Source organism: Perca flavescens, chromosome 1 (genome assembly GCF_004354835.1).
Source record: "Perca flavescens isolate YP-PL-M2 chromosome 1, PFLA_1.0, whole genome shotgun sequence".
Taxonomy (NCBI): Eukaryota; Metazoa; Chordata; class Actinopteri; order Perciformes; family Percidae; genus Perca; species Perca flavescens.
Window position 1 is genome coordinate 40,173,926 of NC_041331.1, and position 22,720 is coordinate 40,196,645.

The 22,720-nt window shown below is 41.7% G+C and overlaps 1 protein-coding gene across 1 annotated transcript in view; it reads left to right on the plus strand.

The window, feature by feature from the left end:
* Window positions 1-10,212, plus strand: part of LOC114555291 (CD82 antigen) — a 42,969-nt gene extending 32,757 nt beyond the window's left edge. Inside the window, exons 5-9 of the mRNA XM_028577593.1 lie at window positions 864-938; window positions 5,728-5,826; window positions 6,269-6,442; window positions 6,568-6,651; window positions 8,923-10,212. Coding sequence (XP_028433394.1) covers window positions 864-938; window positions 5,728-5,826; window positions 6,269-6,442; window positions 6,568-6,651; window positions 8,923-9,003 — 513 coding nt within the window. The 3' untranslated portion in view covers window positions 9,004-10,212. The remainder of the gene's footprint in view (window positions 1-863; window positions 939-5,727; window positions 5,827-6,268; window positions 6,443-6,567; window positions 6,652-8,922) is intronic.
* Window positions 10,213-22,720: the final 12,508 nt, after the last annotated feature.

A 22,720-nucleotide genomic window follows, 5' to 3' on the forward strand; every position in this document is an offset into this window, starting at 1 on the left:
TGGTACTTTACTTTCTCCCTTGTATGCTACATTATTTTTTTGTGTTTTTGAAAGTGGTCCTCTACCTCTGAATAAACTCACTGCATATACTTTATGGTGTGTGCAATCTCGACATATACGTATTTGTTATTTTTTCTTATTATTTCACTTTTATTGCTCTCAACAGTTGTCTTTTCTGATATTTGTTTATGTCTTTGTTTTACCTTGTTAACTGTTCTGCTTTATTTTGTTGCTAATCTTTTTGCTTGTGCTGTGTCTTGTTTTGTGCTAAGCTCTGCTTGTGTCTTTCTTGTTTAGTCTATTATGTATTTGTATGTAAAGGTCCCATGTTGTAAAAAGTGAGATTTCCATGTCCTTGTGATTATAAAGCTGGTCAAGTTTTTTTTCTTTTTCTTTTTATAAATACTGTAAAAACATCGAAACCCTCAATTGACAGAGAAATGCACACAGCCCGTATTCAGAAACTGTGCCTTTTTAAACGAGTCGTCAGGACTTCTATACGTTTGTTATGTCCTAACTATACTATATAAAAGGTAGAAAGTGCCACTGCAGTGCCGTTAGTTATTCCCTGGCTGCAATGACTAACGATGCAAACACTCCGAGACCACAGATGCAGAAGACCCGGAAACGCTGACCAGTCGGAGCAGACTGGGCTTTTTAAGTAAGGTTTCTTAAAGAGACACACGCTAAAACAGAGCGTTTCAGACAGAGGATGAAAACCGGTATAGTCAGACAGACAGGATGAGAAAAATACAGCGTTTTTTAAACATTAAAGCATTTAAGTCCCCTTCTTAAATAAACTGAATTGAATTGAAAACTCAGTGCAGTTACAGATGTGTTTAACATCTGTTGTCTCTTCTCAGTACTTCAGCTGCCTCCTGCTGATCCTCCTCGCTCAGGTAGCAGCCGGCGCGCTCATCTTCTTCCAGAAGGATGTGGTGAGTGATGTCACTTCCTCTTCATAACCCGTTTGGTTAGTCTCACGTCGACAGGTGATTGCGACAAAAGGAATGTTGGAGGTTTGCAACACACCTTTGTCCTCCGTTTGGTTGTGGTCACACCCATGATGTGTCATAACAAGGAGAACTATGTGCTCTAACAGATGAACAACAACTTGTGCTATAAATAGAAACTAATTACACTTCCAACAAGCATACAGCTACATCCGAGAGAACGGCGTCTGATGATGAGTAGACATATGGTCAATGTGACACCAGCAGCCTGAAATTAAAACGCACAGCGATTAGTGCTGCGTTGCCCTCTGGTGTTCGAGTCTGAAACATTTTACAGATCAACAGGAAGCAAAGCAGAAAGAGCGTCAAATGGGCTTCTCTTCTAACACAAAATTTGATTGTGTCTTTTATTAGTTTTGGCTTTAAAGAGAGGAGATGATACTGAGGGAATCACCGATCCTGCTTTTTATTTTAAAAGTCGAAATCAAAAGCTCATTTTGATTAATTTTGGATTTTTAAATCAAAATCGTGACACCCTCTCAGGGTTTTTCCTGACTCAGAATGGGGATTTGTTCCGCGTACAGTAAAAGGCAAAGAGTCTGTGTTACGTTATTTGACAGAAATCTATGCATTTTTCTGTTATTTCTGACAATTTGATAAACAAAAATGAATATAATGCTTTGACTATATAAAACCCCTATTAACAAAACTGGTTACAAAAAAATTATATTAATATTTAAATAAATCATGGGAGAGTCCACTACAGCCTGACTGTGAAGATTAAACTGAGATTAGCTCTCATATTCAACCTTATGTTCTGCTTGTTTGGTAAATTTCTCTTAAACACATTTAGAGATTATTACATATAGAGAATTTTTTCTCAATTCCTTATAATTTGGGTGATGGTGATTTATTTCTTTGGGGCTGGCTAAAACCTCTTTGGTGGGGCGCCAAAAATTCCTCTATGCAGGAACAACCCTAACTCCTATTTATAACCAATAAATAATGTATATATATTATGCAACTATTTATTGAACTTTACAGCCTCTTCCTCCTTTTAAAGAGAGTGAGACACAACCAAACTTTGATGCACTTGTCTCTTGCATATCTTCAACACATACTAATCATAATAATATTAAACTTTATTTCTATAGCACTTTTCTTAACCCTTGTGTTGTCTTCCATTCGACCACTCACTTGTCGTCCTCCCTGGTCAAAACTGAAAATCAACCCTTTTTCTGACATTTAAGTCGCTTTTTTTTGACAGTTTTGGCACTTTATTTCTCGTTTTTTGGCGATATTTTTTTTTTTTTTTTTTTTTTTACATTTAACGCTTCTTTTCACTACAATGTATGAACACCACTAATACCAACTTATTACCTCTAGTTTTACACTTTTTTTAGATTCATGGTCATTAAACATAATTTATAGGAAATTATACCTAGTCTTGAGTTAAAAAAAAGCAGAAATTATGAATTATTTAGACTAATATTAAAGGAGGGATAATCCCATACTGTATATGTCAACGTTCAGTTGGAATACTGTTTCGAAACATTTCAATTCTTTTTTTTCAAATGCTAAAAAATTCAATAAAACACCAAAAATTCAATGAAAGTAGAGATCCGATGTTTTGTTTTACTTGTGAAGCCGTTGTATGGAATCATCCGTGTTATTTTGGGCTTTCAAAATTAGGTTGAGACAACACAAGGGTTAACAAGGTAACAAAGTGCTTTCCAGATGAACGGCAAATAAAACCAACAACAAGGAAGTAAAATACAAAAAAACAGGACGAGTTACAACTGAGCATGACGGCTCATTTCGCCGTACAGAAAGACCAACTAATCGGTTGTCAATGAGTTACAAGTACATTGTTCCTGTAAGAGAAGTTTCTGCACTCTTTCATCTGCGCGTTCTTCAGATCAAACACACGCGTAGATGGTTATATGGATGCTCCAGTGATTAACTGCAATGCGAACCATCTGTGTTTCCCTGAGAGGAGACTTTATGCTGCGTTCACGTTACATGAGTTGCTGTAATTACCAGTTTCCAACTCGTAAGTACCATTTATGTCAACATGCGAGTGGTAGTTACGAGTTGAGAACTCCGATTTTTCTGAGAGCTTTGACAAAAATACGGAGTGTAATGTGATGTAAACAAATAGACGCCTCACGTAGCCAAAAGTGTGTGTGTGTGTATATATATATATATATATATATATATATATATATAACATTTTACTTAACACTGAGTCTGGACTGTTTAATGATTGACGAGGCTTTGTGAAAGGAATTAACAACACAGACCTGCAGGCTTATAGTTTCTCTCTCACACACACACACACACACACACACACATATCTACAAATGCAATATTAATGATGTGCACTTTTATGATTTGTTCAAGCAAACGAGAGCAAGAAAACCTCAGACTTGGACCAGAAGTTTGAGTTTGTCCTCACTGACCCACATTTCCAGATGCGTAAATCATCCGAACAGAATGAAATGCAACAAAAAGAGGAATTCAGTCGTTCAGAGTGCAGACAGATCTCTGTTTATTGTATCTGAACATTTGTTGGAAGCTCTTAAGACTTATTTTCAGCCCACCATGCGTCTCTGCCAAATGGTGGTTCAAGGAAAAACCTCTATTTGAGTATATCTGCTTTTCCAGAACGTGTTCACTGGAGACCTTGAGTGTCTCAGCATACTTGGAGAAACGATTTAGCAACGATTACACTCAGGTTTTCTGCGTCTGGTCTCCAGCGATTCGGATCCGTTCATCCATTAAACGTGCCGCTGTGTTCGGCTCCTGATTGTAATGTTTCTGGATATCCTACAAATCTGATTTCACAGATCTGGAAGCCAAATTTCTGCACAGCGAGAATCCGTGGCTCACGTTGGAGTTGGCAAACCAAAGTCAAGAAAAAGAAATGTGATTATTGAGGAATGCAAGTGGAACATGGCTGTGATTATACAACTTTAATATTGTTAAGAAGAGTCCCTCTTTGTTAAGGAACATTGAGGATTTTAGTTAAAACAAATTAACTTCAGTATTTTTTAACCTGGATCCTACTTTTAAATGTTTTTGTGTCGAAGTGACTGATGGAACAATAATCTTTGACATTGGTCCAGTATTGAGCGAGACTGCTGCCAACAAGCTGTAATGTAAATAGGCAATTCTGCAGGGTTAACCCAATAATTGTACGCCAACAAGAACCCCCAACAGGCCAAAAAAAGAAATGTAATGCTAAAAATAACGCCAAATATCCATTGTGTTTCCTCAATACTTGACGCAGTGACGCAACACCATGGGTCCTATCTTGCACCCGGCACAGCGCAGCACAAAGCCCGACGCAAGTGTCTTTGCTAGTTTAAGTCCGACCCAGTTGTCAGTTTCCCGTCCAGCGCCCACGTTGTTTAAATAGCAAATGCACCTGCGCCCATCTGTGCGCCCGTGCTGGTCTTACAGGGAGGTGTGTTCAGGTGCATTCTGGGCATATTGCTATCTTGAGGCAGCGAAAAGTGATTGTGCCGTTGACCAACAAAAACCTGGTTCTAAAGTCAATAATGCAGCATTTCATTGTTATTTTAACAGCGCATTAGTAAAATGTGACTAGGCTTGTGCACAGCAAGCGCACACTATGCTTGTTACACACTCAGGGACGCACAGCAGCACACACACATGCAAAAGATTACAAATAAAAATATTAGGGTGCAAATCCTCCATCATAACAGCAATGCTCCAAGGTCTAAACGCACCTGGCTTTTAAAGGGAATGGGAGATGATCTCTGATTGGTTGATTTGCATGTTAGGCCCAAACACACCTCTGATTAATGAAGACACTAAGAACAACCCTTTAGGACCAGGCGCCCGGCACACGGACCCTTTTTATCGCCGTCAAACTAGCAAAAGTGGATTTGGACACGCCCTAAACACACCTGCGCCAGATCGTTAAAATAGGGCCCCATGAGTCCATGAATGAAGCACCTGTCAGTGGTTAGTTCAGAGACGGGATAGAACCGAGACGCCCCAACTCAGAGTGGTTTCCTGGATCTGTGTCCCGTGGGCTCCGCCCCGGCCACGCCTCTTTGGGAGACTAGCGGCAGGTCCGTGTGTATAGAGCAGTTTGGATGGTGTCTCATGTTATAATACTCCATGACATGTTTTATCTGCTACACAGTGAATATTGAACTTCGGCTAAACTTTTGAGAAAAATCGCCAATCAAATCGTAATCGCAATAACCGGCAGAAATATCACAATACAATTACGCTTTTTTTCCCTCAAAGTTTGAAATGTTTAGATGTTGTTTGCCAGACTTTGTTAATGACGTTTTTCCCAGGAAAAAAATAAATGTTTAGGGCCGGTAAAAAAGTTTTTTTTAACTTGCCAGACCGGACAAGTGAAAAAAACCTTCAGCGTTGAACCCTGAATTAGGACAGAATTTGGTGTGGTGGTAACCCCCTCCCACTAGCCGGGCTAAAGCAGTCAAGGGGAGGTGGGGGGGAGCATGATTGTTAATTTCTGACGGCCCTGGGGATAAAACTGTTGCGCAGCCTGGATGTGCGTGCTCTAAAAGCCCGATACTGCCTGCCAGATGGAAGCAGGGATAAGAGATTTTTTTGTTGAGGGGTGTGTCTCCATCTGAATAAAGCTGCATCTAATCTGAAGACCTCTGAATCGGTCATCTTTGAAGTCTCCTCAATTCATTTCCAGATATCAAAAGACATATTTTTTTTTTTTTTTTTAATTCAACACCACAAACCTGTTTTCTTTCAGCTGAACGAAGAGATGTCCAAGATCGTCAGCAAAGTGCTGGACGACTACCCCGGCAGCAACTCGAGCACGGAGCAGGCCTGGGACTTCATCCAGAGGAATGTGAGTTGGAAGAACTGATCTGGAGTCAGATTCATGTCTCAAAGTGCTCTTTTTCAAAAAAAAAAAAATCTTACCTCTTATGTTCAAAATGCAAATTGCTTTTATATAATTACAGATGAATACAAACACCCCTCACACTGAAGTGTTCCTGTTGAAACAAAGACAGATCTGCTACACACAGGCCTCGACAAACTTCCGCTAATAAATAAGAGTGATGCATTACAAAAAAAAACTTTATAATTAGTAAAGTAACTTAGTACCACACACTGTAGCAAAAATATCAAAAGCAAACCCAAGAAAATGTATTATTAGGTTTTGGGGAACGTTTTGACCAACAAAATCATTCGCGGCAGGGCTGTGTGGCAGTTGTAGTGTCACTTAAATGGCCCATTTGTGTTGACTTCCTGTCTGTCTGTCTGTCGGTCTGTCTGTCTGTCTGTAGATGGAGTGCTGTGGCTGGACCGGCCGTCAGGACTGGAGCGGTAACCTGGTGATCATCAACAGCTCCCAGCTGCTGTTTCCCTGCTCGTGCCAGAACGTCTCGCTGGCCTCGGGGAACTTCTCCGACAGCGGATTCTGCGAGGCTCAGACGCCCGACTGGCCCGTTTACGACGTGGTAAACCGTTTTTTCTGTCATTATTATATTTATCTGTTTCCTTCCTTTCACCTGGCTGAGTTCCTCATTCATTCATTCATTCAAACATTCATTCTGCTGTGCTGTTTTGGATGAATCTCCTTCAGGGTTGTGCTGCCAGCGTGGAGAGCTGGCTCGTCACCAACATCGGGGTCGTCCTGGGGGTCTGCCTCGGAGTGGCTCTGATCGAGGTACAACTTGATTCATAAAACAAAATGTCTAGTTTTAACTGTTGGGTACATTACTGAGTTCTTTAGGCTCCTGTGAAAGCTGTCAATCAAACATCGGCGCAGACAAAACAGCCAGACCAAGCCTACATTTACACTACTACGTTTTGGTCTTTAAGCGGCATTTGGAGCCAAAAAAAACGATCTCTGTGCAGAGTTTTAGCTCCAGTAGCTGAACCAATCTCTGAACTAACACGTCCAAACACATATCACATGACCATTGGCGTATACTGGGCATGCTCGTGCCGGTGTAAACAGGAAGCAGCATGTACCTGGACCTGGTAGTAGCTTAGAGACTAGCTACATATGTTGTGTTACGGGTCAGATATGACCTGGCAGAGAATATTGGCAGTTGTGGGGCTGCTTTGTAGATGAAAATTGGCTCACAAGTACAAACACACACACACACACATATACATGCACCCTACCACAAAATACCGGGAACGCAGGCTTTCTTGCAGGATATAGATGCATTTTTACTAAAAATTCATTTCAATGTTAACACCCCCCACCACACACAGGCCTTTACCCCCCTCGCACACAAACAAATGCTCCTATTGTTTTATGGGTATGAGTTCAATCACGGGGCAGATTTGACCCGCTTTCACACAAAAAATGTGCGTTGCTTTTTAACACATTACAAGGGTTAAAGAAAGGCAGCATCAAAAAGAAAGGTCTTCAGCCTTTACTTTAAAAGGGTGTTTTGGTGTTCTAAGCCCCCCAATGCCTTCTTCCAGGCAACGCTGCATGGAAGGCACTAGGGTTAGGGTTAGGTGCCTTGAAGTCGACGGTGGGGGCTTAAAACCCCATCGAGCATTTAAAAGAACATGTGAGTTGCGGCGGACCTGCAGTTTTCTGGGAGTTTGTTCCAGACACAAGGCGACAAATGCAGCAGAAAACACCGACCTGTCAGACGTTACTCTAGCAAACCAAACTTTGAAAACTAACTCAAGCTAAACTGAAATGAAATCCAAAAGTCAAACTAAACTGAAAATTCAAACTTATGATAACCTCGGTTACACGAAGTTGTTTGGATGAGCGGTTGTTGAGAGAGTGTTTTGAAGATCCAATCCATTTTATTTATAGAACACATTTTAAAAACAAAGGTTTACAAAGTTCTGAACAGGAGAGAACCCATAAAAACACATCTAAACACACAGAACACCTAAATCAACATATGATCACACAGTTCTCATGCTGGGTTAAAAGCCGGGGAATACAAGTGAGTTTTAAGACGAGATTTCAAAGATTGGAGGGTCGGGGCCAATGGGACCTGTGGAGGTATAGCTCCTTCCACCGTTTAGGTTTTTAAACCTGGTTTTCGGAGCGACCAGCCGAAGTTGATCAGTAGACCTAAGTGACCTTGAGGGGGGCGTAAACTTGTAAGAGGTCTGAGATGTAGCGAAGAGCCAAACCATTCAGTGACAAACAATAAGATCTTAAAATGTATTCTAAAATGGACCGGGAGCCAATGTAGCGAGGCCAGGACTGGCGTTATGTGTTCATGCTTGCGAGTTCCGGTTAAAAGACGTGCGGCCGAGTTTTGTACTGTTAGTCCTTCCAAAAAAATGCGGAGTATTTTTGGGATTATGCAGCACGTTTGTATGCGATGAAATTGCGGGAACTTGCAAAAACTGCGGTTTGATGAAAAGGAGGGAAAAAAAGAAGTGATTTCCCCCCCCCCCTCCAACACCGTGCTTTTTGATGATGTTCACGTTGTGTAATTATGTCACTTCATAAAGTTCCCATGGCAACAGGGGGAAATGGCTGCTTTTGTGTGAAGTAAACGCAACATTTTTTTCAACTTTCTGCTAAGATATGTGAATTTTTTGCAACGAAAATGCGGGGATTATGAAATCATGCAAGCCCCGCACATTTTGAGCGGAAATCGGCAATTTATGCGTCAAAAGTGCAGCAAATTTGAAAAAATGCACCCCCACTCGCATAGATATGCGGACTTTGGCTGATTATGCGTTGAATTATGCGATCGCATGATCGCGTTTTTCTGGAGGGACTGAACTGTACGCGTGAAAGAGAGGTTTGGTTTACGCCAATGTAAAGTGCATTACAGTAGTCTTAACGAGTTGAAATAAAAGCATGAGTCACACGCTCAAAGTGCTTACGAGATAAGACTTAAGATTAATTTTAGATTAGATAAAAGCTGGTTTTAACATTATTTATCTGTTTATTAAGATATATAAAACGTATTGATGGGGTCTCTGTTTTGTCCGACAGCTGCTGGGGATGGTCCTGTCCATCTGCATGTGCAAAAACATTCACACAGAGGAATACACCAAAGTGCCAAAGTACCAATGAAGAAGTGGAGGAAGTTAACGCTTTGAACTGAACACAAACGCAAGAACGACAACGAGAGGAAACCGTAAAATAATGCATTTTGGGTTGTTTTTTTTTATCCTGTATTCGGTGAAACATTTTGTCCAAATGTAAAATAATGTGTTTGCTTTGTATTTTTTTTTGGGGGGGGGATTCTTCTTCTTTTGAGGAACTTCTCTCTTTTGGTTTTTGTCAGTCCAGGTTTTTCTTTGGAGCGCTTTAGATATTATTTTGGATCAGAGAAACGTTTATTTTTATTACATTTATGTTGGAGAAATGATTGCCGAGGCTTCCCGTGTGTGTCGCTGGTTTCTCTGCAAGTTATCGCCTCGTGGTTTCAGTTTTCCCTAAAAAATCTGAATAGGAAGAAAGTGTTTATTTTCGTGGAGGAAGGAAGCAAAAGCTAACGTTTACGCGACGTAACTGATTTGGACGACTGGAAAAATCCACCTCGTGTTTGTGTGGTGTGTTTTTGATTTTTAGTTTTTTTATACACCAGCGTTTTTGAGTTATTGTGAAATGTTTGTAGTACTTTGTACATGATTTTAGTCATAATTTCTGTGAATTTGTATCCATAAAAGTCTGCCAGTGTTTTCTTTAGCAGCTGGGTTTTTAAGTCTGTTGTTTACTCTTTTTTTTCTTCATTTTGGATATTTCTTGGAAAAAATAGAAATAATGAAAATAATACTAAAGAGGAACATTTATGATACTTGTTTTCCAAAAGTATCACTCCAAGTTTACAATTGTCTACGACTTTTAAGTTAATTTTTTTAGCCACTTTAATGTAAAAAAAAAACAACCCAGCATGGCGTTCTAGGAGTGAAAGGTTTCTTTTAACCACTTTTTGAAATATGTGAACTTGAAATATGAGGAAAGGGGGAAATAATTTTGGCGTAGAAGAAATATTTTTTTGGGAGATTCATCTTGGAAATTTGTTAATACAGAAACCTTTAAAATTCATTTCATGTACAATTGTTTTTTTTTTTTTTTAACTTTCAGCCAAGATGTGTTTTTATAATGTACAAATCCACCATCTCGTTTTCCTTTTTTTATGTACAGTCTATATGAAAAGCATCTCATTAACAGTTATATTAATAATTTCTAAGACGGAAAGTATGTTTGTAACTAGATTACAAAGTGTGTACTCACAACATTCTGTCTTTTCTTTTTGCCAATAAACTCATTACAGGAGCTCCTTGTTTGTTTTTCATCCACTTCCTTAAAGTCCTAAAAGCCACAATCTGTCATTTTATTTCAAGATAGGATCTCAAAAGATCTTGTTTTGTTCTCTTAGGCGGAGTTCTCCGATGGCGACGATCTGCAATCAGAGGTGGAAAGTAACAAATTACTAATACTCCCATTTCTGTAATTGAGTAGTTGCCCTTGCCCTCGTCTAACCCCTAAACAGAGTGGAGAATGTACCGACATTTTACTTCTCATTCACCGGTAAGCAAACACCTAATATTATCACACCGGATGGTAAATCTAAATTGCCTAAATTGCTGGTATCGGGAAGTACTGGAGTTTATGCACTGATCCGATCCCACGTAAGAAAGCCCTAAAGAAATTCTACGTTAGTTTATTTATGTTATTTTTCCGTTATAACTGACTGTCAAACTGGAGAATAAAAGAAAGTTCTGTAGCATTCATTGTTCATGAGAGTTTAACCTGAGCCAGACAGACAACAGAGATAGAAATCATATCACATCCATACAGGGATAGTAGTATACAGCTGTTATACATCATATCACATCCATACAGGGATAGTAGTATACAGCTGTTATACATCATATCACATCCATACAGGGATAGTAGTATACAGCTGTTATACATCATATCACATCCATACAGAGATAGTAGTATACAGCTGTTATACATCATATCACATCCATACAGAGATAGTAGTATACAGCTGTTATACATCATATCACATCCATACAGGGATAGTAGTATACAGCTGTTATATATCATATCACATCCATACAGGGATAGTAGTATACAGCTGTTATATATCATATCACATCCATACAGGGATAGTAGTATACAGCTGTTATATATCATATCACATCCATACAGGGATAGTAGTATACAGCTGTTATACATTATATCACATCCATACAGAGATAGTAGTATACAGCTGTTATATATCATATCACATCCATACAGAGATAGTAGTATACAGCTGTTATACATCATATCACATCCATACAGAGATAGTAGTATACAGCTGTTATACATCATATCACATCCATACAGAGATAGTAGTATACAGCTGTTATACATCATATCACATCCATACAGAGATAGTAGTATACAGCTGTTATATATCATATCACATCCATACAGAGATAGTAGTATACAGCTGTTATATATCATATCACATCCATACAGGGATAGTAGTATACAGCTGTTAAAATATGATCAAATATATGACACACTGGTATCGGATTGGTACTCGGTATCGGCCGATACACAAGTTCAGGTATCGTAATCGGTATCGGGAAGCAAAAAATGATATCGGACCATCTCTATTTAAAACAAACACGTCTACTTTTAGCATTGCGGCGCATTGAGCTCAGGCTCGTACACGGGAGGGGTAGAGTTCGCTCAGCGGGGGGGCAAGGAGGCTTTTCATTGGTTCTTTCCAAGCGGACCGCGAGGAAGTGATTGGTGGGTGTTTTTACAGGATTACAGCTCCAGATAATGGATCTTTTTCGCAGAATGAATGTATTGCTGTCGGGGTGTAAAGACCATGTTAAACAACATACAAAAAGTTTATATCGGAAATAGTTACCAACCCTGCCTTTTAGTGCAGCACTTAGTTACATTCTACCAGTGTAGCTTCACAATAAACCTAAATTACTATAGTATGTGCACTCTGTCTGTCGGAAAGCAATGACCTACATTTCGTTACATGTGTAACTGAACGAAGGGACCAACAATACTGAGCTGCACACATCCTGTTGCAGCTCCGCTTCAAACCGCCAGAGGGCGACGCCACTCTACACAAAAACTACATCAGAAACCGATCAGAAAGAAAGAGAAAGAGCAGTGGTGGCCAGTTTCTTGGTTGTTCTACACATTAAGAAAAAGGGAAGAGTGATGCTGCAGTGTTTTTAACTGCACAATGTAGTTTATTTATCAACGTAGATATTCTCAAAACGTCTCGAAACAGAGTTTTTATAAAAATTGGAGAAGGAACTTGAATCTTCTTCTAGTTAGATGAAAAACAGGTTTTTATTTGGTTACTTGACATTATCATGATCTCTTACATCACTTTAACACTTCAGAAACACTATAAACGGATGATTCCTCCTCCAGCACGTCGGTACAGATTGTTTATAAGATGTAAACAGTTTATCCAAAGAATACGCTTGTTTCTGTCCCATATTCATTCATTTTAACAATAAAAAATGTCCAGTATTTATATAAGCAAAGATTTTTTAATCAACTCACACAAATACACATACACACACACACACACACACACACATGCAAGCAAACATACACACAAACACACACATGCAAACAAACATACACACAAATACACACACATACACGCGCACACACATATACACACACACGCATACACACAAACACACACAAACACATTACACAAACACACATACAAACACACACATACACAGACACAAACGCACACACAAACACACGCAAACACAAACACACAAAAAAAACACAAACACACACACACACACACACAAAGACAAACACACACACAAAGGAGAAATTAAGTGTAAAGTAGCAGAAAATTGAAATACTTAAAGGAACACGCCGACTTATTGGGAATTTAGCTTATTCACCGTAACCCCCAGAGTTAGACTAGTCCATACATACCCTTCTCATCTCTGTGTGTGCTGTAAGGCTGTCTGACGGCTCCAGCGGCATCAGCCCAGCACAGATCCTGCAGTTGAATGGTTCCAGCAATCCTACTGCTCCGAATAAGTGACAAAATAACGCCAACATGTTCCTATTTACATGTTGTGATTTATAGAGTCACAGCGTGTACAAAAAACAACGTAACATGAGACACAGCCATCTTCTAATTGTAAACAAACCTGGAACTATATTCTCAGGCGGACTGTCACTTTTGTCACAATTGGGAGCAGTAGGCTAGTTGGAACCAGTTACCTGCAGGATCTGTGCTAAGCTAAGCTAATGCTGGAGCCGTCAGACAGCGTTACAGCACGCACAGAGATGAGAAGGGTATGTATCGACTTGTCTAACTCTGGGGGTTACAGTGAATAAGCTAAAGTCCCAATAAGTCGCCGTGTTCCTTTAAGTGAAGTATAAGTACTTGATTAAATGTACTTGGCTACTTTCCACCACAGTACACAACAGTCTGAGTACTTCTTCCACCTCTGCCTGATGGTCAGCAGCTGCTTCATGTCTGGATATTTATGACTGATCAAAATCTGTTAGCGTTTCCTCCGAGCAGACTGAGAACTAAAGCTGATGGCCCTCACTTCACTAGGTCTTCTTTTCCATCAGTGCAACACTGCATATTTCCTCTTTTTGCTACTTTTTAATGGTTTTATTTGAACTTTTATTTGAACACATAATTGTCATTACGTATTTAAATTATGCTTGATTTGTATTGTTATTTTAGTATTTGTAGATGCATCTCCATACATGTTTCTTTTATGTTCACATTTACACTTACATGGGTTTCTGATTCCTAATTAATATCCTGTAAATCTTCTGGAAAGCACTTTGTGCTTAATGCTTGAAATGTGCTATATAACTACAATTATTTTTATTATTATTATTATTATTATTACTTGTAAAAGTACACATGTGCACTGTTAAAGAATCAGCTTGTGATCGCTGTGATCAGATATTGGATAGTACAGTAGGTGCTAGTTTAGCATGTTGATTAATTATTGATTAGTTGTTGACCAGATGTGCATGGTCTCTTCTTCGCTGAAATATGTGACAACATGGTGCTCCGGGAACCGACTAACTAAAGTTAGACGAGTCCGAAAACACACACACACACACACACACACACACACACACACACACACACACACACACACACACACCAGACGTCCTTCAACACAGATGTGAGAAACAACAGCTGACAGGAAACAGGCAAGACACACACACACACACACACACACACACAGTCCAGAGCAGTGAGATCACCGTCAGCCATGTTCAACGTAATGTAATTTCAGCTCACGATGAGGGGCGCTGAACGCACGGAGAGGAAGTCATTAGTGACCTGGATGTGAGTCTGTGTGGGGTCGTTTTGTCCAAACTGTCAGAGCTTCCTGATGAGTCTCTGCTGGGTGGAAATGTTCAGAGCTTCCTTTCAGTCGCGTCGTGTCCCTTTCGGCTGAGAGCCTCCTCAGATCTCACAGGAGACTCTCCGGTTAGCTGAAGTTTCTTTCACTGAGTTCACACAGATCAGTCCTCTCTAGAACATTTTGGATCATCATCCACTTCGCAGCAACGCAGCAACAACCCCTCAGTCTTGACCCACCTTCACGCCAGAGTTAAGTCTTGGGTAATGATCTGATGGTGAAATGATGGTTTTAAACACGGCACTCCCAAATTATCTTAACCACTTCTCTGGAAGTGAAAACAAAGGTGTAAATGCACGAAATGTTTGTGATCGCACGAATAGAGGAAGTATCAGTCAAACAAAGTGAAATCAGGAAGCAAATCTACAAAAACAGATGCTTTTATCATGTAGTTTGGGTAATAATTGAGTTTAAATATTTGGTCTGAACTGGTAAAGATTTTATTTAATGTGCTCATATTATGCTCATTTTCAGGTTCATAATTGTATTTAGAGGTTATACCAGAATAGGTTTACATGGTTACATTTTCAGAAAACACCATATTTTTGTTGTACTGCACATTGCTGCAGCTCCTCTTTTCACCCTGTGTGTTGAGCTCTCTGTTTTAGCTACAGAGTGAGACATCTCACTTCTGTTCGATCTTTGTTGGGAGTCGCACATGCTCAGCAGCTAGGTAAGGACTACTAGCCAGTCAGGAGCAGAGTATGAGGGCGTGCCCTGACAGTACCTAGGTAAGGACTACTAGCCAGTCAGGAGCAGAGTATGAGGGCGAGCCCTGACAGTACCTAGGTAAGGACTACTAGCCAGTCAGAAGCAGAGTATGAGGGCGTGCCCTGACAGTACCTAGGTAAGGACTACTAGCCAGTCAGGAGCAGAGTATGAGGGCGTGCCCTGACAGTACCTACTGTAGGTAAGGACTACTAGCCAGTCAGAAGCAGAGTATGAGGGCGTGCCCTGACAGTACCTACTGTAGGTAAGGACTACTTGAAACTAAACTTTTGTCGCTGCAGGACAGACACCTTCTGTCATGTGACCAGTCGGCTAAACTTCTTCACATTATCAGCCGTTGGTCTCTGGAATTTCTTACGAATTGTTGTGCGTAAGAACCCAATAATGAGAATGCGTTGAATTGTACTATATTTGGGTACAAAGGGCATCGTCATTCCCCAATGACGATGCAGGGACTCTGAGAGCGCTGATGTAGAAGACCCAGAAACACTGACCAATCAGAGCAGACTGGGCTTTGTCGGGAGGGGTGGTTAAAGAGACAGGCGCCCACAATAAGTGTTTCAGACAGAGGGGCGAATACAAGTATATTCAGACAGACAGTATGAGAAAAAGAATGTGTTTTTTGAACATTAAAGCATGTAAACATGTTCTAGTAGAAACACAAAATACAAATATGAACTGGAAATGAGCATGATATGGGACCTTTAATATATGATCACATAATGATAGGTAGTCGAAACTAGGGATGCACCGAATCCAGATTTTTGGGGTTCGGCCGAATACCGAATCCACTGGTTAAGATTCTGCTGAATCTGAAACCGAATCCTCCTCCCGTCCTCAGTCCATGAACCCAGTAAACACATGAATGAAGTAAACAGGGACTGTCCTTCTTTGCCGTACCTGAAGTTGCTGCATTCTGGCTGCTGTCTGGAGATTCCTTCACACACAACTCGTATTCTTCCAGATGTTTCAGACCAGATGTTGTAACAGCGGCCATGTTGTGTATAGTTTAGGGTCCTCGCCACCACCGGACCAATCAGCATTGAACAGATTGAACATGTAGCTGGACTTGAATGGCCTTCTTTTGACTGAAAGTACTGCCAAAGTACAACTTTTTCTGCTTACCAGTTCCATTTCTTCGTTCATTTTTTGTGGATATGACACGTGCGTACGGTGTGGGAGATCAGGGTTCAATTCCCGCTGTGATACATCAACCAATGTGTTCCTGAGCAAGACCCTTAACCCATAAGTAGCTTCAGAGGTGTGTGTGACCTCTCACATAAATAGCAATTGTAAGTTGCTTTGGATGAAAGCGTCAGCTAAATGATATGTAATCCTCCAACCCGTGAGTGTTCCTCTTGAAAATAAATACGAAAATCATGAATGTTTTTTGCATCAGACAGATGGTGTTTTTCTCAGAGTATCCTTAAATAAGTTGAATATTTGTTTGTGAACGTTTGATGGTGTTTTTCACTTGAGTGGGTGCTGAGTGGGCGAAAAGAACCAAAGATGGAAACAACATGAAGCACTAACGTACATATTGGAAACTTCATACAAATACGAGCTTTATTTGTAAAAAAAATAATAAATAAAAATTCTTCTTCCTTAATAACAAATAAATCTGTGTCCTGTTTATTGAAACAAATGGATAATAATTCAGAGAACATGAAATCAGGTTTGATGAAGATATTATGCTTCACACTTCAGTACATCGTTATCTTTCTAAAGGTCTGAGAGGTCTTCCTGCAGCAGAAGACTTAAAGGGATACGCCACCGTTTCTCATCACGCTGGAGATAGGTGGGCCAACGCATTTCTTTGTGCATGCATCCTCTTCATCCTTCTCCTCTTCATCTTCCTCCTCTTCATCCTCCTCCTCTTCATCACCCTCCTCTTCATCTTCCTCCTCCTCCTTCTCTTCCTCCTGTTTATCCTCCTCCTCCTCTTCATCACCCTCCTCTTCATCCTTCTCCTCTTCATCCTGTTCCTCCTCTTCATCCGTCTCCTCTTCATCTTCCTCCTCTTTATCCTCCTCCTCCTCTTCATCACCCTCCTCTTCATCCTCCTCCTCTTCATCATCCTCCTCTTCATCTTCCTCCTCCTCCTCCTCTTCATCCTCCTCCTCTTCATCTTCCTCCTCTTCATCCTGTTCCTCCTCTTCATCCTCCTCCTCTTCATCTTCCTCCTCTTCATCCTGTTCCTCCTCTTCATCCGTCTCCTCTTCATCTTCCTCCTCTTTATCCTCCTCCTCCTCTTCATCACCCTCCTCTTCATCCTTCTCCTCTTCATCATCCTCCTCTTCATCTTCCTCCTCCTCCTCCTCTTCATCCTCCTCCTCTTCATCTTCCTCCTCTTCATCCTGTTCCTCCTCTTCATCCTCCTCCTCTTCATCTTCCTCCTCTTCATCCTGTTCCTCCTCTTCATCCGTCTCCTCTTCATCTTCCTCCTCTTTATCCTCCTCCTCCTCTTCATCACCCTCCTCTTCATCCTTCTCCTCTTCATCATCCTCCTCTTCATCTTCCTCCTCCTCCTCTTCATCCTCCTCCTCTTCATCTTCCTCCTCTTCATCCTGTTCCTCCTCTTCATCCTCCTCCTCTTCATCTTCCTCCTCTTCATCCTGTTCCTCCTCTTCATCCGTCTCCTCTTCATCTTCCTCCTCTTTATCCTCCTCCTCCTCTTCATCACCCTCCTCTTCATCCTTCTCCTCTTCATCATCCTCCTCTTCATCTTCCTCCTCTTCATCTTCCTCCTCCTCCTCTTCATCCTGTTCCTCCTCTTCATCCTTCTCCTCTTCATCTTCCTCCTCCTCCTCCTCTTCCTCCTCTTTATCATCCTCCTCCTCTTCATCACCCTCCTCTTCATCCTTCTCCTCTTCATCATCCTCCTCTTCATCTTCCTCCTCCTCCTCTTCATCCTTCTCCTCTTCATCTTCCTCCTCTTCATCCTGTTCCTCCTCTTCATCCTTCTCCTCTTCATCTTCCTCCTCCTCTTCCTCCTCTTTATCCTCCTCCTCCTCTTCATCACCCTCCTATTCATCCTTCTCCTCTTCATCATCCTCCTCTTCATCTTCCTCCTCCTCCTCCTCCTCTTCATCATCCTCCTCTTCATCTTCCTCCTCCTCCTCCTCTTCATCCTTCTCTTCATCTTCCTCCTCTTCATCCTGTTCCTCCTCTTCATCCTTCTCCTCTTCATCTTCCTCCTCCTCCTCCTCTTCCTCCTCTTTATCCTCCTCCTCCTCTTCATCACCCTCCTCTTCATCCTTCTCCTCTTCATCATCCTCCTCTTCATCTTCCTCCTCCTCTTCATCCTTCTCCTCTTCATCTTCCTCCTCCTCCTCCTTCTCCTCTTCATCATCCTCCTCTTCATCTTCCTCCTCCTCTTCATCACCCTCCTCTTCATCCTTCTCCTCTTCATCATCCTCCTCTTCATCTTCCTCCTCCTCCTCTTCATCCTTCTCCTCTTCATCTTCCTCCTCTTCATCCTGTTCCTCCTCTTCATCCTTCTCCTCTTCATCTTCCTCCTCCTCTTCCTCCTCTTTATCCTCCTCCTCCTCTTCATCACCCTCCTATTCATCCTTCTCCTCTTCATCATCCTCCTCTTCATCATCTTCCTCCTCCTCCTCCTCCTCTTCATCATCCTCCTCTTCATCTTCCTCCTCCTCCTCCTCTTCATCCTTCTCTTCATCTTCCTCCTCTTCATCCTGTTCCTCCTCTTCATCCTTCTCCTCTTCATCTTCCTCCTCCTCCTCCTCCTCCTCTTTATCCTCCTCCTCTTCATCACCCTCCTCTTCATCCTTCTCCTCTTCATCATCCTCCTCTTCATCTTCCTCCTCCTCCTCTTCATCCTTCTCCTTTCATCTTCCTCCTCTTCATCCTTCTCCTCTTCATCTTCCTCCTCCTCCTCCTCCTCTTCCTCCTCTTTATCCTCCTCCTCCTCTTCATCACCCTCCTCTTCATCCTTCTCCTCTTCATCATCCTCCTCTTCATCTTCCTCCTCCTCCTCCTCTTCATACTTCTCCTCTTCATCTTCCTCCTCTTCATCCTGTTCCTCCTCTTCATCCTTCTCCTCTTCATCTTCCTCCTCCTCCTCTTCATCCTTCTCCTCTTCATCTTCCTCCTCTTCATCCTGTTCCTCCTTTTCATCCTTCTCCTCTTCATCTTCCTCCTCTTCATCTTCCCCCTCCTCTTCATCATTCTCCTTTTGTTCTTCCTCCTCTTCATCCTTCTCCTCTTAATCTTCCTCCTCTTCATCCTCCTCCTCTTCATCTTCCTCCTCCTCTTCCTCCTCCTCCTCATCTTCCTCCTCTTCTTCTTCCTCCTCTTCACCATTCTCCTCTTCATCCTCCTCATCCTCCTCCTCCTCCTCTTCCTCCTCCTCCTCAGTGTAGCTGGATGAGTGAGGAGAGAGTCATATTTAAAAGGACCACCTTGATGTGAGAATGCCTACGATTGGTTTGTGTCTGATATTAATGATAATTCAACTAGCAGGCTTATGACTTCCGTGTCCTGGATTAAGTAACGCCGAGTTTAATTTTTCTGATTTATGGAGTGATAAATAGAGATTTCCAAAACCCCCTCTGTAAAAAAAACAACCTTTGATTGTAATATGTCAACTAAATCAAACAAGAATTTTGAACCTGGCTTCATCCAGTGTTCACATTTCTGTTCTGGAAATGGATGCAAGATGCCTCATTAATGCCTCATTAAACAGAGAATTTCAGAAAACTTGTAATCCAAAAGAAATCAACCATGGAAGTTTCATGGGTTAAAATGTTTTCGCTATTCACCTGTAGTCTATATATCGACGAAGTTCCACTTCCTGGATCACTCCGGTGCCGCCTGAAATTCTGCCAAATGTCCTTGTTTTCGGCCGAATGTCCGTCCCCTTCCTCTTTCTTTGTGTTGGCGTTCTAACCTCCGGTGGATTGGTGAGGACTATGGTTAACTGCTCCTCAGATCTCTGCAGGGTAACTCCAGACAGCTAGCTAGACTATCTGTCCAATCGGAGTTCTCTTTTGACTAAAACAACCTTTAAACTTACACATTCCACCAAAACAAGTTCCTTCCTGACTTCCCCTGACTAATTTGCAGAGGCACCGTTGCTCCGTCCGGTGCATAGCGCCGCCCGAGACAACTGTGATTGGTTTAAAGAAATGCCAATAAACCAGAGCACAGTGGAGGGAGGTCTGGCAATGCTGGACTACCTGTAGTGTCTTCCCTTAAGAGTTTGAATTCCATGAAATATTTCTTCCACAAAATCAAACTGAATGTTTCAGCACTCTCTCAATCACAGATCTACCCCCTGCTTGTGCCTCAGCGGGCGGCCTTTTCTCTTCCCAAAGTCCTCCGGAGGCCTGTCAGGGTTCATACATCAGACGCCCGCGGCGCGGATCGCTGCGCCATCACACGTGTGACAGGGGAACCCGCTGAGGTAATGGACAGCGACAGAGCACGACTCGACTCGCTACTGCTCCTCCAAACAAGCAGGCTCTTTCTTCAGAGGACAAGACAGCCAGAATCTCAATTTCACTGGTGGAGGAAAAGTGGGCTGATTTGAGACAGACAAGCTGTCATGGTGGATGGCAGGTGATGTTTTGGGTGGAGGGAGAGTCATTTGTATGCTGAGACTTTTTATGTTTGACTTCTGAGGAAAGGCTGAAATGTTTTATCTCATCTGTGTGGTCTGACATTTCTGTTCTCTTAACAAAGACTGCTACTGTATTTTGTTTGTCTGCACCGTATGTCTCTGTGTATTAACCGGAGGGTTTTTATAACCTTGACATGCATTTTAAAAAAACGATTATATTTGGGTTAAGGCAACACACCGATTTCTCAAACACCATGTTTGCCCCACAAGTGATGTTTCAGAGTAATTTCACCCTAGGCTGCTTTGCACCTTGACCTCGAGCCAAACAACCCCCCATAAGCTTTTTTCCCTAGTTATAACGTTGGTCAAGTTTGCATTATTAGCCGGTTACCTTAGTGCAGGCGCTAATGGATCCACGTTTGTATCTCGAAAAGTACCCCACTAATAATGCCCGGAATGATACCAAACGTCTACAGTAGTACAAACTAAAGAACAGAAACTATTTGTACTACTGTAGAAGTTTGGTATCATTCCGATCAAATCAAATCACAAGTTCTATTTTTTGCAATTTAGTTCAACTACTCCACAATACGGTACCCATATACCCCTGTCTTGAGTATCACGGCTTTAACTTGCAGTTGTTTCTGAGCTTTATTGATTTTTTTTTTACGACCTTTTGTCTGAACCAAATGGAAACTAAATCTGCGTTTGGAAACAGACAGAATTTTCATCATCGCGTTTGCATCTTATTTTAGAGTCGGGGTCGAAACATATTTAACTAATATAATAAAAATATATGTTTTCATCCCGGGAGAGTTTACTTTTGCAAACAACAACAAAGCATTCATCAAGAAAATGTCTATAATCGGTGTTGCTTGGCTGTGTTTCGTTGCTTGCCACATGGACCTACACTGGCCCGTCTACACTAACGGTGCAGATCTACCTGGCCGTGCAACGCTTCTGTCGCGCCGCGCTCCACTCTGTTCCTATGGCCGACGTCAAGCGACTTCAACTTGCACGCAAAGCATTCTGGGAAGGCGAGGCTGCATTTGAGAAAATGTTGCGCGTCATAAAGCTGGCCGATGCCCAGCTTTATGCAAAATGAATCCGTTGAATGCGACGCGACTATCCAGTAGAAGTTGACGAAAATCTTTCAAACTGACCTTTGTTGATCTGAAATGAAGACAGATTCAGCAACTGCACGGCCTATTTCTCGCTTAAAATGTTATTTTTGTAAAATACGAGATCTTATTCTCAACGAGCCGCCATGTCACTCTGTTGAAATTCTCGAGTAGCCACACCCACGTCATGCATTCGTCCAATCAGCTGCAGGTCAGGGCCGTGGACCATCAACCATGGCTGTATGACGTCGCCGCCACGCGTCAGTCGTGTCGCAAAAGTGGATCTGTACCGTAAGGCTGATTAACGTGCGCCGTCCTAATGAATAAGTAAATGAAATAGCCCTTTTACTTCCAGAGAAAGCACAATTGTTATAAGCTGAAGATAAATCCTTGAGATGTGTTATGGTTCCCCCGCTGTGACTGGCTTTCTCACCCACTGTGAGAGCAGGAAATCTGCTGCATTATTTAAAAAATCACCCTCCCAGGTTTTAAACCTCTGCAGGTCGAGCAGAAAACAAAATTGTTCAATCTGGGTTCGTAGCCGAGGAGAGAAGGGGCCAGTCAGTTGGACCACACATGGAGAAGGTAGCGAGGTCTCCCTCGTCTTCATCGCTGTGCCTGAACAGACTCGAGCTCCCTGGTGTCCGGCACATATTCTGCCAGATGGCGTTCTTCTGTCAGCGCGGGGAACAGAGGTGTTCACAATGTGTCAACGCTTCTCTGCACCTACCCTCTGCTGTGTGGGACGCATCTTAAAAATCACCTAGCTGGGTTGTTGAATAAAGAGGTGTTTTTCAGAAAGAACCAGCCCTCATTCAATCATTCAAACTTTATTTCCATGGGACAAAACAATGTAACACAATGTGCTTTGTACAAATACAAAAGCGACATGAAATCTTTTGTGCAATTACAGAGCAAATGATATACAAAACATATAG